This window comes from Podarcis filfolensis (assembly GCF_964270895.1).
Source record: "Podarcis filfolensis genome assembly, chromosome: 2".
In the NCBI taxonomy this organism is placed as follows: Eukaryota; Metazoa; Chordata; class Lepidosauria; order Squamata; family Lacertidae; genus Podarcis; species Podarcis filfolensis.
Window position 1 is genome coordinate 3,875,687 of NC_139605.1, and position 16,022 is coordinate 3,891,708.

General features: G+C 47.7%; 2 protein-coding genes across 4 annotated transcripts in view; one reads left to right on the forward strand and one right to left on the reverse strand.

Moving 5' to 3' along the window:
• The window catches only part of LOC310756414 (alpha-2-macroglobulin-like), a 55,750-nt gene extending 52,995 nt beyond the window's left edge, over nucleotides 1-2,755 (reverse strand). For 2 of the 3 annotated variants that reach the window (XR_014544858.1, XM_083600370.1), the window contains exons 1-2: nucleotides 2,420-2,596; nucleotides 1,105-1,276 (exon numbers count right to left, since the gene is read on the reverse strand). Coding sequence is in view for 1 of the 3 variants with exons in the window: in XM_083600370.1 (XP_083456496.1) it covers nucleotides 1,105-1,276; nucleotides 2,420-2,514 (267 nt within the window). In the remaining 2 variants the exon portion in view is untranslated. Of the gene's footprint in view, nucleotides 1-1,104; nucleotides 1,277-2,419 lie in introns of all 3 variants that reach the window. The other variant, XM_083600372.1, reaches the window with a different exon arrangement.
• An 11,401-nt stretch (nucleotides 2,756-14,156) lies between these two features.
• LOC310756445 (uncharacterized protein) overlaps nucleotides 14,157-16,022 on the forward strand; it is a 37,494-nt gene continuing 35,628 nt past the window's right edge. Inside the window, exon 1 of the mRNA XM_083600543.1 lies at nucleotides 14,157-14,293. The gene's annotated coding sequence lies outside the window, so the exon portion shown is untranslated. The remainder of the gene's footprint in view (nucleotides 14,294-16,022) is intronic.

Below are 16,022 nucleotides of genomic sequence, written 5' to 3' on the forward strand. Positions count from 1 at the left end.
CCACAACTTTATTAAAATGCAAACAATGTGAGTGGTTGCTTAGGCATTGGTTACGACTACCTGGGACAGAACTGACATCCGCGAGCCTGTGAAGTCAGTAAGGGAAAACATTTTATGGGGAGTAGACGGAGTTGGGTGCCAGACCCTCACCTCTCCCCAAATGTTCCCAGGGGCTCTTGCGTGGCCCTATCCCCCTTGACAGGGGTGCAGACAAAAGCATGGTGAGCCCCTGGATTCCTTTAACGGAATACCTTTTGAAATATACTCAGAGTCGCAAAGTGATTTCATGCTCTTTATTCAGCTCATAGTGGTGAGGAGGAATGAATGAATGTCCCCTCAAAGTATCTGCTTTATATACATTATTTACACAATGGGCTGCACATGATTGGCTAATTCCAGAATTCTACTGTAAGCCAATCAAGTTGTGGATTCACTTCTATCTGGAGCATGATTGGGTGGTTCCTGCCAACCAATCATACTGCTGCATTGTTCTAGGACCAATCAGACTGCTGCATTCTGAATCCTATTGTTCTAGGACCAATCAGACTGCTGCCTTTTGGATCCTATTGTTCTAGGACCAATCAGACTGCTGCAGTTTGGATCCTATTCAACTCAGTACATAACACCCTTGCAGCAACAGCACTGGAGGGGCAGGCACAGCCAATCCATACCCCTTCACCAACCAATTTTTCCTAAAACCAATGCCTAACCGCAACCTTGCAAGTTGTGACAATTTGCTACGCAGTAGGCAAAAGCCAAACGGCACCAGCCAATCAGCCAAATGGACAAAATTCCTACCAGGCCCCTGCCCCCAAAGCAGACGACCCCATGGCAGGCATAGCAAGGTCAAACGCAAAAAAACACCCTAAAATTAGGGAGGATGGGCGGGTTATCCGATGCTCGCAGCGAAAAGAGGAAGCAGTGAATATATTCAACCCAGGCTGTCACTCAAAGGCAACATCAAACTCTCCAAAGTCACCTGAGGAGTCCAATCACATTTTGGGCCGACCCAACCAACTTGCCCGGCAACAGGGGTGTCTGGTTAACCCCACCGCAACCCGTGCTCTCCATGAAGGAGAACATGCTTAAGTGAGAAAAACTCACCCGGAATGGAATGCACTGGAACAGGTTTGTCTTGGACACCACATGGCTGGTCTCTGCTAGATTTCCCAGGGTGATGCTCACCGTCACTGACTTGTTCAGGTGCCTCATATGGACACAGATCTTCTCGGAGGTTTCTGCCTGGATGACGAAGGGTACCAGCACCAAGTGTTGCCTGGGCAGAAAGGGGAATGAGGACATAGAATCATAGAATCTTAGATATATTTTTAATCTTTGTTGGAAGCTGCCCAGAGTGGCTGGGGAAGCCCAGCCAGACGGGCGGGGTACAAATAATAAATTATTATTATAAATTATAAATATTAGAGTTTGAAGGGTACCCCGAGGGTCCTCTAGTCCAACCCCATGCATTACAGAATCTCATCTAAAGCCTCCATGACAGATGGCCATCCAATCTCTGCTTAAAAACCTCCAAGGAGGGACAGTTCCCCAGGGAGACCATCCCACTGCCCAACAGCTCTTGCTGTCAGAAAGTTCTTCCTAATGTTGAGTCGGAATCTCCTTCCTTGTAACTTGAAGCCATGGGTTCGAGTCCTGCCCTCCAGAGCAGGAGAAAACAAGCCTGTTCCTTCTTCCATGTGACAGCACTTAAGATAGCTGAAGAGGGCTATGGCTCGTTACAGGTGGCTACAACCCATGTTGTTTTGTTTAAGATGAGACTTTTATGTCCCTTCCAAAATAATAGAAATGCAATACCGCGCAGAGTAGCACCAAATACAGCAAGAGTACTATTAGCCCAGAAATGGAAGCAAGAAGAAATTCCGACGAAAGAAGAATGGCAGGCGAAATTAATGGGCTATGCAGAATTGGACAAAATAACAGGAAGAGTTTGAAACCTGCAGGACCAGAGATTTACAGAAGATTGGAAGAAGTATATGAATTATTTGAAGAGCAACTGTAATCAACAAATTACGCTAGTAGGACTACAAGAAGTTTTGTAAGGAGAAATATACAAAGTGTTACAAAGTAGAAAAAGATAGAGATACTGGTTATAAGTTTGAAATGTAATAGGGAAAATAAGAAATGCACGCTAAGATTGGAAAATTTTCAGACAGGGCTGATGGAAGTCAAAAACATTGAATAAGATGTAAAAGTATGTTTAATTGTTGTTGAAAATGGGATGTTAAAAAACTAATAAAAAGAGAGAGAGTAGTGCCAAATAGAAAAGAAATTTGGTCCCTTTCCAACTCTACAATTCCATGGTTCTAATTTATATAATTAAGCGAATTTTCTTTCGAGAAGTTTGTGGAAAGCACAGGGAGAGAAGGGGAAGGGGAAGATGTCCAGGCAAGCAGCTTACGGTGTTATGCTAGGTGCCGAGATGTCCCCCAGAAGAAGGAACAGCAGGAAGAGAAAGGCGCTGGGTCCTCCAAGGATCTGGCCCTTCCCCATCATTTAGCCGTGGGCAAGCAAGCGAGATGGTGGCGGCGGAGGCTGGCTCTGGGCTGCTGCTGTTGCTGCTCCCACATCGACCTTCATACTGGCTCTCTTTGCAAGGCGGAGGAGGTAAAAGAGGCCAGGGGGCTGGGACTGTGCTGGAGGAACGGGGAAGGGAAGCTGCAACACCCCACAGAAGGTGCCTTTGCCAAGCAAACAGAGTAAAGAGGTCACTGGCAGGGCCTCCTACGCAAGGCAACGGCCTGCATTTCAACCAGGTGCAGGGAAGCAACGCCAAGTGCCGGGAAGAAGATTTATTTGGCCCCAGATTTATCTTTCTGCAGAGTCACGGAATTGTAGGGTTGGAAGAGACCGAAAGGCTCATCTGGTTCATTTATTACCACAGTGGAATCTCGGTTTTCAAGCGTCTTGGAAGCCGGACGTTTCGGAACCCGAACGCCGACAACCCGGAAGTTAATGCTTCTGTTTTCAAACGCGCCTCAGAAGTCAAACGGCTTCCAAGGCGAGTTTTTCAATTGGTTGTCAAACGTTTCGGAAGTCGAACGGTCTTCTAGAATGGATTATGTTTGACAACCGAGGTTCCACTGTATAATAATAATAATAATGATGATGATGATGATGATGATGATGATGATGATGATGGTGAATTATTTATATCCTGCCCTCCTCAGCCGAAGCTGGGCTCATTATTATTATTACCTTTTATTTTGACAAAGCAGTAATAATAAATAAATAAAAATAAAAATGTGCACCCCACCACTGAGACCATTCCATTGTAACTATCTAACCTCCCAAAATTTCAGCACCTCTTTGCGATGGTTTGACCCCTTTCCGTTTTAACAGTACAAATTCTACAAACACCTTCCTCAAAATAATTTATCCTGCATATTCCCCGTCTTACCTTAATAGCACATGTTAATTTCTCATGAATAGCCAAATCCCACACCTCTTTATACCATTCTTCCGTTTTATATTGACTTTCTGCTTCCTAGCTATAATAAGTCGTGCAGCTGTCAATAAATTTGTGAGCAAGTCCTTCCTAGACTGCGAACCTTCCACTCCATGGTAAATTGATAATAATGCTACCTTTGGACTTTTGGTCAGCTTTAACCCAGTGCATCTAGCCCACTTTTATGTGTTTTATGAGAGCCAGTGTGGTGTAGTGGTTAAGAGCGGTAGTCTCGTAATCTGGTGAACCGGGTTCGCTTCCCCGCTCCTCCACATCAGTGGCGTAGCGTGGGGGTGCAGGGGGGGCCGGCCGCACCGGGCGCAACATCTGGGGGGGGCACAAAATCCACGGGTTAGGGGGCGCAAAATCCACGGGTTAGGGGGCGCAAATTACTTGCCTTGCCCCGGGTGCTGACAACCCACGCTACGCCACTGCTCCACATGCAGCTGCTGGGTGACCTTGGGCCAGTCCCACTTCTTTGAAGTCTCTCAGCCCCACTCACCTCACAGAGTGTTTGTTGTGGGGGAGGAAGGGAAAGGAGAATGTTAGCCGCTTTGAGACTCCTTAAAGGGAGTGAAAGGCGGGATATCAAATCCAAACTCTGTTTCAAGTGCTCTATTTCTCCAAATATCTGGCACAGTGGAACGAGGAAATTTATGCAGTACCAGACTCCCTCCATCATCAAACTCACCCTGAAATTGGGCTATTTGCAGTAAGGAAAGTGGTGAGGAAATACACCGGGAAATGTGGGGCAACCATTGCTTGACTCAACGCTGTATTGCCTTCTCACAAAGAAGTGAACGCTCAATAAACAGGTAGTACGGAAACAGCTCTCCTCTTAAGGTGTTCAGTGACTCTTTTGTAAGGGCCTTTTCACCCTCTTCCAGGATGGACAGGTGGGGCTGTTCACTGAAGCAAGGAAGCGGAAGCGTCAGAGTTTAGAAATATCTAAGAAAAAAATATCTGCATGGTGCCTAGGGAACAACTTGCACCTTAATATCAGCAAGACAAAGGAGATGGTGTTGGACTTTCGGAGGAAGAGAGGACAACTAGCCCCACTGTACATCGGGGAGGGCTGTGTGGAGAGAGTCTCTTCCTTTAAATTCCTAGGAGTTTACCTCAGTGAAGACCTTACTTGGAAAATAAATACAACCCAGGTGGTTAAGAAAGCCCAACAGAGACTCCATCTCCTCAGAGTATTGCGGAAGAAGGATGTCAATCAACATCTGATGATCTCCTTCCACAGGTCAACAACAGAAAGTGTCCTTTCATACTGCATCATGGTGTGGTACGCTGGTTTGACATCATCTGATAGGAAGTGCCTACAGGGGGTGGTGAATACAGCACAAGATATTATGGGCTGTCCCGTGAATCCGCTGGATGAAATAGCGGAAGAACGTTGCCTCAGGAGAGTGAGGAAAATTCTCAGGGATGATTCACACCCTGGCCGGCACTTTCTTGATCCCATGCCCTCAGGCAGAAGATATAGAAGCATGATTAGTTGCACCAACAGGGTAAAGAACAGCAGGTGCCCTTTAAATAATAGATTTTTCCCTTGCATTCCCCCTCTAAAAACTAGGTGCGCCTTATGATCAGGTGCGCCTTATGGAGCGAAAAATACGGTAATAAGTTGTTTATTTTAAAGTTATTGTGACTTTTTATATTGGATCAGATTGCTGCTATTAATGTTTGATGTTTTATCATTTTTATATGTGTTGGAAGCCGCCTAGATTGGCTGGAACAAGCCAGCCAGATGTGCAGGGTATAAACAAACAAACAAACAAGCCATGGTGGCTCTGCTTTGCCTGCACGGTCATAAACGCTCCTGCATACCAGTCGCCGCTTGGGCCAGATCCAGCAAGGCTCTTCCTATGTATTTCCTTCTTTCACAAGTGTCAGAGCTGCCCAAGGTCCCAGCTCACAAAGGACCAACGCTGCTTCGTTGTTAGGTACAAAGTCTTTATTGAAGTTCAGTTTCACTTCCAGAGCCGCAGCGCGCAGCTCTACGTCTCAACTGTCAGACCGCTGATGCTCCGTCTGAGTCTCCTCCCCCCTGACACCAATTTAAGATTCTAGCCTTACTCCACCTCTTCCTCAGTTCCTTCCGCCTCTGGTTCCGCCTGGCCGTTGGGGTCTCGCCCTTTCTAGCCTCTTCTGACGCTGAATCCCCTGAGCCTTCCCCCTCCCTCCAGCGGGCTTTAGGAGCTGGTTCCCCATCCGGGTCTCCTGCTGTTCCCCGCGCCTGTACATTTGAACGGTAACTTCTCTCCTGACCGTTTCACTGCTGCTTCTGTCACTGCTTCCCCCTCTGGGGGGGCTAGCTGCAACTGACCTCCCCTCCGTTGGAGGCGTGGTCAGCCCTGACTCACTCTCTCTCCCCGCTGGAGGAGATGCTGGCCCTGACACATGTGACTCTTCCCCCCCACTACGCTCTGGTGGGGAAACTGGTCCCAATCCCCCACTGCTGCTTTGGGGTTCCCCTCTGTCTCCTTGTTTCTGGTGCGTCCCCCCTGGGACCCCCCTTGCCCTGACCATAGGCGCCCCCTTCTGGGAATCTTCTGATTCGCTGGAGACGCTCATGGAATCTCTCGGGCCACTGTCATACTCCCCTACGCTGCCCTCGGATTCTTCCCCTTCGCTCTCCATTTCCTCTCTCCCCAGTGCTCCTGCTCCTGAGTCCCTGACAACAAGTCTCTTTTTAAAAATATTATTTTATTAATATTAAACAATACATATTCAAACATAGGAAAAAAACAATAGAGTTGACTTCCCCCATTCCCTTCCCTGTTTCCATTGTTTATCATCATATCGCATGTCCATTTTAAATTATAAAATTATTAAAATTACTTATTGTCCAGTCATAATATCTCTACCAGTATTTTAAAAATCCTGCTAATGTATTAACCTGTGTACATTGCTTCTGTATATATGCAATAAAGTCCTTCCAATCTTCTTTAAATTCTCTGTCGTCTCTTCCTCTTAGTTTCATTGTCATTTTTGCCATTTCAGCATATTCCATTAATTTCACTTGCCAATCTTCTCTAGATGGGACACCTTTTTCTTTCCAATATTGTGCTAATAGTATTCATGTGGCTGTCATTGCATACTTGAAAAAGTCTTTTTGCAGTCTTGGTATATCCACTACTGTAATACCTAGTGGGAAAGCTTCTGGTTTTTTAACAAAAGTGGTTTTAAACATCTTCTTCAATTCATTATAAATCATTTCCCAGTACTTCTTAACAATTTTGCAATCCCACCACATATGAGAAAATGTCACTTCTGCTGATTTACATTTCCAACACTTACTTTCTTTATTTTTATACATTTTTGCTAATTTTACTCGAGTTAGATATCTGTACATCATTTTCATATAATTTCCTTTAAACGCCACACATGCAGTGAATTTTATTTGTCTTCCACAATTTTTCCCAATCTTCCATCTGTATATTGTGTCCCACATCTTGTGTCCTTTGTTCACAATTCTCAATGATGTGTAGGTGGATTCCCACGAGGCAAGACACAGTGATAACAGCAAGAACCTTTATTGAACTACATAACTGGGAAACAGGGGCAAAGCAACTGCTTATACACAATCCTGAAAGCCTGGGCCACTCCCACTCCCAACATGATTGGCTGTCTAAACTTCAAAGGTGCAAATCACAACTCAGAGTTCAAGGGCCAATGGCAGAGGCCCAAATCCTGAAATGTTCTGTGATTGGACATCATGTGTCGAATCAGAACACAGGAGCTCAGATTCCTTAGTCCAGACTTGAGCTCAGGCAAACACAGACCACTGAATACATAACGCTCAACACCTTCCCTCTCCTTATCAAATAGAGAAAAGCCTGCAGAGATTGCCCGAGCTGCTGCGATTCCTACACTGCAGGGGGCTGGACTGGATGACCATTTAGGTCCCTTCCAGCTGCACAATTTTACGATTCCGCGGTGCCGTTTCTCAGTCAAGCAGGGCCTGCGCTTCACGCGAGGGCAGTGGCGATGGTCACAGAGGCTGGTGGGGAGCAATGCAGCGGCAAAAAGGGCTGAGTAATGTTTGCCAATGGAAGGAGGTATAACAATAATAATAATTTATTATTTATACCCCGCCCATCTGGCTGGGTTTCTCCAGCCACTCTGGGCGGCTTCCAACGGAATATTAAAATACAATAACCTACTAAACATTAAAAGCTTATCTAAACAGGGCTGCCTTCACATGTCTTCTAAAAATCTGGTAGTTGTTTTTCTCTTTCACATCTGGTGGGAGGGTGTTCCACAGGGCAGGTGCCACTACCGAGAAGGCCCTCTGCCTGGTTCCCTGTAACTTGGCTTCTTGCAGTGAGGCAACCGCCAGAAGGCCCTTAGGGCTGGACCTCAGTGTCCGGGCTGAACGATGGGGGAAGAGACGCTCCTTCAGGTATACTGGACCGAGGCTGTTTAGGGCTTTAAAGGTCAGCACCAACATTATGCTCGGAATTATGCTCGGAAACGTACTGGGAGCCAATGTAGGTCTTCCAGGACTGGTGTTATACGGTCTCGGCAGCCGCTCCCAGTTACCAGTCTAGCTGCCGCATTCTGGATTAGTTGTAGTTTCCGGGTCACCTTCAAAGGTAGCCCCACATAGAGCGCATTGCAGTAGTCCAAGCGAAAGATAACTAGAGCAAGCACCAGTCTAGCGAGACAGTCCGCGGCCAGGTAGGGTCTCATCCTGCGTACCAGATGGAGCTGATACTGCAACAACATGTTAATGGATCATTAGTGCCTTGGCCCAAAGTTAGTAATTGCAAAAAGTCAAAAGGCAACACCCCCCCCTTTTTTTTTTTTTTTCTGTTTAGATTCTGTTTGTTTCTTTCAACCGTGTTGGAAGAGATGGAACAACGAATCAAAAGGCAAGAAACGTAAATGTTGTCCTGCGTCAACATCTCTAAACCCAGTTTGAAGTGGCATGCAGTGGCGGAGCTTCCGGGGGGCGAAGGGCAGGCGGGGGTGGGCTCCCAGCGCGGGGGGGGGGGGGGGGCAGCCGTGATGGCATGCTACTGGAATCATGTTGCCGGGGGCGTTGCACTCCCCCCACACGCCTCTTCCTCCGCCAGTGGTGGCATGGTTTTTTTATTTTAAAAAATGTATAAAACGCCCACAGATAAACATGCCCTCTGTCCAACTTCCAGGGGCTGAGGAGCAGTTGACAAGCCTCCCTTCAAAGACAAGACAGTTGGCATAGACCATGAGTAGGCAAACTAAGACCCGGGGGCCGGATCCGGCCCAATCGCCTTCTAAATCCGGCCCACAGACGGTCCGGGAATCAGTGTGTTTTTACATGAGTAGAATGTGACCTTTTATTTAAAATGCACCTCTGGGTTATTTGTGGGGCCTGCCTGGTGTTTTTACAGGAGTCGAATGTGTGCTTTTATTTAAAATGCATCTCTGGGTTATTTGTGGGGCATAGGAATTTGTTCATTCCCCCCCCTCAAATATAGTCTGGCCCCCCACAAGGACTGAGGAACAGTGGACCAGCCACCTGCTGAGAAAGTTTGCTGACCCCTGGCACAGACCTACCTGCTTCCAGTAAAAAAGCAGCCAAATAAAAGAATTATTTGCGCAATTTTCTCTGGGAGGCAGCTCAGCCTTCACCCGCTGTCTGGAACAAAAGGGCAAGCAAATATGAATGGGGCACTTTTTGATTCGGGTTCTCGTGAGGAAAGAGTGTAATCATTTACCCAGCCTGCCTTCCCTCTCTTTGCAAGGCCTTGCAGCTTTGTGTCTCAAACAAGTCACCGTGCTCAGTCACAGTGAAAATAGGGAAGTGGACTGTATATTATCCACCCTTCACTCTATGGGCGTAGCTGGGGGGGGCAGCTGCTCCCCCCCCAAAAAAATCAAGTCAATAAATAAAAATACTTAACTAAAAGTAGAAATAATCAGAATATTTGAAATTGAAATGCTCGCTGAGATACCACAATCTCCCTTCCTGGCGAGAATTTTCCTAGAAAAAGGCAGTGCTTGCTTTTATTACATGTATAATAATAATATTAATATAATTTTTTATTTATACCCTGCTCATCTGGCTGAGTTTCCCCAGCCACTCTGGGCGGCTCCCAATCAAGTGTTAAAAACAATACAGCATTAAAGATTTAAAACTTCCCTAAACAGGGAATGCATGCAGCCTATTGTTTCATCCTTCCTTGAAATGTGTGGGGCGTTCTCTGCAGAACGCCAGAATTTAGGATACTACAGCAGTGGGTCTAACTGGCCATCTCTCTTGCTCAGCCATGTGCCAATTGTACCGCAGAGCAGTCATTCAGGACCTAGCAGACCCGGCTAAGGTCAACAATGACATGGGCTTTGTTTACTGAGCGTGCACAGGAAAACTGCATTGGAAATTGAGAAGGAAGTGTTGAAAAAGTTTCTCTCTTTTAAATTTAACTTCTTAGGTTTCAAATGAAAATTTTGACAGGGTTTTTTTCCTGAGCACTTGGGGTCAAAAGAAAGTACCACATTTTTCTATGTTTAAGACGCCCCCATGTGTTTTGAGGGACTTCAAATTAAGAAAGGAGGCGGGTGGCGCTGTGGTCTAAACCACTGAGCCTCTTGGGCTTGCCGATCGGAAGGTCGGCAGTTCGAATCCCCACGACGGGGTGAGCTCCCGTTGCTCGGTCCCAGCTCCTGCCAACCTTGAAAGCACCCTAAAAAGTGCAAGTAGATAAATAGGTCCCGCTCTGGCGGGAAGGTCAACGGCGTTTCCGTGCGCTGCTCTGGTTCGCCAGAAGCGGCTTAGTTGTAGCAGGAAACACCCCCCCCCCATCATTCAGTTTCTACAAACTTCACACACACTCACACTCACACACTACATACACTACGCTTCTGTTATAAATTCATAGAAAGTCAACCATACATCGGATTTGCACTGTTCCACTTTTATTTTACTCCATGTAGGAAGGACTACAAAATGGGGAAGGTTTGATACAGGGCAGCCATAATCCTTGAGCATGCCAGTACATACACAGGAGCCCTGCCCAGTTGCTATGCCAACCCTGATGGTCTCAGACAGAAGACCATCAACAACACAACGGACTGCATACACGAGTGGATTCAACATGGACTATAACAAAAGAACAGTGATTGGATTCCCCCTCAGGGGGCAGGAAACTGCAACTACCTTTTGTCTTCTGAAAATGACTCATGGGGAGGGGGAGAAGGGAACCAGCCAGGTGACAGGACACTCAGGTTACCACCACCACCCCTCCCTCAACCCCTCCTTTCTGTGATGTATGCATGATGTTTCTGGGGGTGGGCTTGACCTACAGGATGGGAATTTCAAAAGTTTTTATAAGGCCTTGCACACCATTTTTCTGTGTCTTTCCTCTCTCTTGCAAGTGAGGGGAGTACCCTGTTGCAACAGTTCAATAAAGGCCAAGCCTACAGGCTGCTGATTTGCTCCAATTTACTCTGTTTGGTGTCTTTACTTTTTGTCCAAGGGAGCCCTCAGATTTTTCCGGTAACATAGTCATGCTGGCCACATGACCCGGAAAAACTGTCTGTGGAGCGGACAAACGTCGGCTCTCTCGGCCTGTAAAGAGAGATGAGCACCACAACCCCAGACCTTCGCAACTGGACCTAATGGTCAGGGGTTCTTTACCTACCGTATTTTTCGCTCTATAACATGCACCCGACCATAACACACACATAGTTTTTAGAGGAGGAAAACAAGAAAAAAATATTCTAAACGAAACAGTGGATGTATGATTTTTGTGGTTCATGCTGTGGCCACAGACATGTGATCTGATGGTGAGTTTGGGGTAGCCCAATGCAAAAATCCTGAGGATCCATGTGGATCCATGTTTGTAACCACGTTTTTGCACCACTGCGGCCCCAGGCAACAGTGAGTGTGTGTTTTTTTTGGTGCAAGCTGTAGCCATGGACATGCTATGTGATCTGATGGTGAATTTGGGGTGACCCAGTGCAAAAATCCTGAGGATCCATGTGGATCTGTGCTTTGTAACCACGTTTTAAGTGGGGAGGGCACTCAAGGGACAAGGAACACGCGTGGGGTGGGTGGAGAAGGATGCTGTTAATGATGCAGAAGAGGGGTATAAGAGGAGATAGCTCCTCTCCTCTCCCGCTTTGCTCCTTTAAAGGCTCTGCTTCTCTCCCTCCTCCCCAGCTCGCTGGAAAACTTTGCTGCTATTTAGCCAGCTGAATGGGGAGGAGAGAGGGACAGAGAGTTTGCCTGCGAAAAACTTTGCTGCTATTTAGCGAACTGTTCTCTCCCTCCTCACTGGCTCGCTGAAAAAAACAGCTCCGGAATTGTGTAAGCTGCTCCTCTCCTCTCCCGCTTTGCTCCTTTAAAGCAAGCAGGCTCTCTGTCCCCTCCCCACTCAGGAGCTCTTCTCCCGCTTTGCTGTTTCAAAGCGAGCCACGGAGGAGGGAAGGAAGGGGGACCATGGATCCTCTGCTCACGACTGCAGCAGATCCCCCCACCATCCGTAGGCATTCGCTCCATAACACGCACAGACATTTCCCCTTACTTTCTAGGAGGAAAAAAGTGAGTGTTATGGTGCAAAAAATACGGTAAATTAAGAAAACACCCCCCTCAGCACTACCCGTGTATAAGACAAGCCCCAATTTCAAACCTAATTTTTTGGTTTAAAAACCTGGTCTTACACACAGAAAAAAACGGTAATTTAAAATAACTGTTGTTGAGAAAATAAATAACCCTGGCTGTGTCCATGCCTCACCCTAAGGTTCCAAGATGGGTTACAACATTGAAACACAATCTGAAAACAGTTTAAAGCAACTTGCCATCGCAAAGATAAGATGGGTCCTGGCTCTGTCTACTCTAGCAGATTCGGAATGAAATGTCACAACAACAGCTGTTCTAAATTACTTTCTTTTCACCCCGTGCTCAGAAAAACGTGTCAAAATCTTTTTACAATTTCTACTTAAGTATTTTTATTTATTAACTTGGATTGGGGGGGCGGCAGAGAAGCAGACACCCTTGCTCGCCCCCCCCCCCCGATGTCTGGATCAGAAGAGAAAGTGAAGGGGGGTCAATTCTCTCTACAAAGTTCAGTAACAGGCACTCAGCTAGAAAGAGGCAGTGTGGTGCAGTGGTTAGCCTGACGGTCTAAGACCTGGGAGACCAGGGTTCAAATCTCCACTCGGCCATGAAGCTCATTTGGTGATTCTGGGCCTGTCACTATGGCTCTCTGCCTAATCCAGAGGTCAGCAAACTTTTTCAGCAGGGGGCCAGTCAGTCCACTGTCCCTCAGTCCTTGTGGGGGGCCGGACTATATTTTGGAGGGGGGAAATGAACGAATTCCTATGCCCCACAAATAACCCAGAGATGCATTTTAAATAAAAGGACACATTCTACTCATGTAAAAACACGCTGATTACTGGACTGTCCGCAGGCCAGATTTAGAAGGCAATTGGGCCGGATCCAGTCACCGGGCCTTAGTTTGCCTACCCATGGTAATCCACCTCGCAGGGTCGTTGTGGGCAATTGCAGTTCTTAATATGCATCTTGTCCCTCAGGTCAATCCCTCACATCCGTGGACTGGAAAGTAATCAATGTAGTAATAAATAATAATAATAATAATAATAATAATAATAATTTATTATTTGTACCCCGCCCATCTGGCTGGGTTTCCCCAGCCACTCTGGGCAGCTTCCACAAAAATACACTAAAATGTCACACATTAAAAACTTCCCTGAACAGGGCTGCCTTAAGATGTCTTCTGAATGTCAGGTAGTTGTTTATCTCTTTGACATCTGAAGGGAGGGCGTTCCATAGGGCGGGTGCCACTACCGAGAAGGCCCTCTGCCTGGTTCCCTGTAACCTCACTTCTCGCAATGAGGAAACCGCCAGAAGGCCCTCGGCGCTGCACCTCAGTGTCCGGGCTGAACGATGGGGGTGGAGACGCTCCTTCAGGTATACAGGACCGAGGCCGTTTAGGGCTTTAAAGGTCAGCACCAACACTTGAATTGTGCTTGGAAGCGTATTGGGAGCCAAAACAGATCTCTCAGGACTGGTGTTATGTGGTCTCGGCGGCCACTTCCAATCACCAGTCTGGCTGCCGCGTTCTGGATTAATTGTAGTTTCCGGGTCACCTTCAAAGGTAGCCCCACGTAGAGCGCATTGCAGTAGTCCAAGCGGGAGATAACTAGAGCACCAATTTTTATAAAAAGGGATCCAGGGAAGTTGCAATGCTTTCTAAGGCCAGTTGCTGGAAACCCCAGGAGAGTGTCTTGTGCCCCCCCCCCCCCCCGACATTCAAAAGCATAGCTGCTTCCTGCTATGTTGATCCATTTCAGCGAGCAGCCACCGGTAGCCCTCTCCACCATGGAATTGTCGGACCCTCTTTTCAAAGCTATCCAGGCTGCTTCCTGTGGCAGTGAGTTCCACAGTTTAAGGTAAAAAAAAGGTGAAAGGACCCCCGCTGTGCGGCATGAAGAAGTTTTAACTGTGTGCTGCGGAGTGAGGAGTGGGAGGGAAAGTGCCTTTTTCTCCCCCAGGAATACCCCTCTAGAAATGCACGTTATGGCTTTAACGCGTGGCGAATTGAGCTCTGCCTTTTAAAAGAATATATACAGTAGATATATATAACCCTGAGATGCTAAGCTATATATAAACACCCTCGCTTAGCATCTCAGGGTTAAAGGGAGAAAGGCTGGCTTCCTAGACAGGCAGCAGCCGGGGCGAGCGGGGGTGGGGGGCGCGTACGCCTTGGAAAAAACACTTTCGCTTCCGGCCCGGCCCCCGCGTGGGAAAGGAGCGTCGGATTTTCCCACGCGTGGCTGCGCTAGCCCCGCCCCATTCCCCGAGAGCGCCCGGTGAGTGCAAAGGGCATTTGGGGGGCAGGGGAAGCCCCCCAGGACAAAGAAAGGGGGCTTGGGGAAAGGGGGGGAGCCGAGGAATGGAGGACAAAGGCTAGGGAAGGAAGGGGAATGATTTCCGGTACAAGGGCGGGGAGGGGGGGTGGCCGGAATTGGAAATTCCTACCGAGCACCCATATTTTTGGGGGGGGGGTTCTTTCTTTGCTCCTCGCTACAGAGCAAAGGAGCCCCCACTCCTCTTCCCCCCTCCCCCACTCAGGATATTCCTCCCACTCCAGACCAGAAGCAGAATTGCATTGCAAAGCTGCTTCTATACCGAGTCGGAGCCTTGGGTCCACCTAGCCCAATACTGTCTGCACAGGCCGGCAGCGGTCCTCCCCAGGTGGCAGGCAGGCAGGCAGGGGGGTCTCTCTCCCTGGAGATGCCTGGGAATGACAGCGGGACTTCATGCAACTGCTCCGCCTTATATTGAATCAGGCAATTCGTCTGTCTAGTCCAGTGCTGCCCGCACTGGCTGGCAGCGCCTCTCCAGGGTTTGCAGGCAGGGCCAGGCCTGCCTGTTCCAGCTGTTGGCAATCGCAGGGGCTGTTTGGCATGTCCTCCTCCCCTTGGCTTTTGCTAGGCTCTGCAGTTCAGCAGACACGCGACTCGCAGCGATGAATGAATACCGTCCTCTGGTGAGCAAAACCCTGCGCAGAAAGGTTGCGGCGTAATTGGGACGTTTCCGTTCAGAGAAAAAGACAATTACAGATAGGTAGCCGTGTTGGTCTGCCATAGTCAAAACAACAACAACAAAAATTTTTCCTTCCAGTAGCACCTTAAAGACCAACTAAGTTAGTTCTTGGTGTGAGCTTTCCTGTGCATGCACACGAAAGCTCATACCAAGAACTAACTTAGTTGGTCTTTAAGGTGCTACTGGAAGGAAAAATTGTTGTTGTTGTTGTTTAGAAAAAGACAAGTAAGAGGCGGCAGGAAGCTTATGAAACCCCACAGGGCATGGAGAAAGTGGGGCAGAGGAAGGCTTTTCCTCTGTCTCTCCTAATGCAAGAGCTCGTGGAATGTTGGAAGATTCGGGAGATAGAAAAAAACACACAAAAGTCCCTCTCAGCTTTAAAAAAGGATGAGATAAATTCATAGATGACGAGAGGGTGGTCAGTGGCTAGTGGCCAGGATTGCTGTTATCTTCCTTCATGGCCAGAGGCAGCGATGCTTCTTGGTACCAGTTGTCTGAAGCTACATAAGGGGAGAGGGCTGTTATAATCGGATTCTGTCCGTGGTTCTCCCACAGGCAGCCACTGTGAGAACAGGATGCTGGGCTAAACGGGCCATTGACCTCATCCTGCAAACTCTTGCTAGGTTCCTCTACCACCTTGATATATTCTTACGAAACTGCAGATTATAACTCTGTAAATGAATACTAGATAGATAGATAGATAATTTATTATGGTCGGAGACCAGCTTATAAAACACACTTGGGGGTACAGTCCCAGAAGGAAAACAAACATTTAAAACAATGTACAACAATAAATAGGGACGCGGGTGGCACTGTGGGTAAAAGCCTCAGTGCCTAGGACTTGCCGATCGCATGGTCGGCGGTTCGAATCCCCGCGGCGGGGTGCGCTCCCGTCGTTTGGTGCCAGCGCCTGCCAACCTAGCAGTTCGAAAGCACCCCCGGGTGCAAGTAGATAAATAGGTACCGCTTTATAGCGGGAAGGTAAACGGCGTT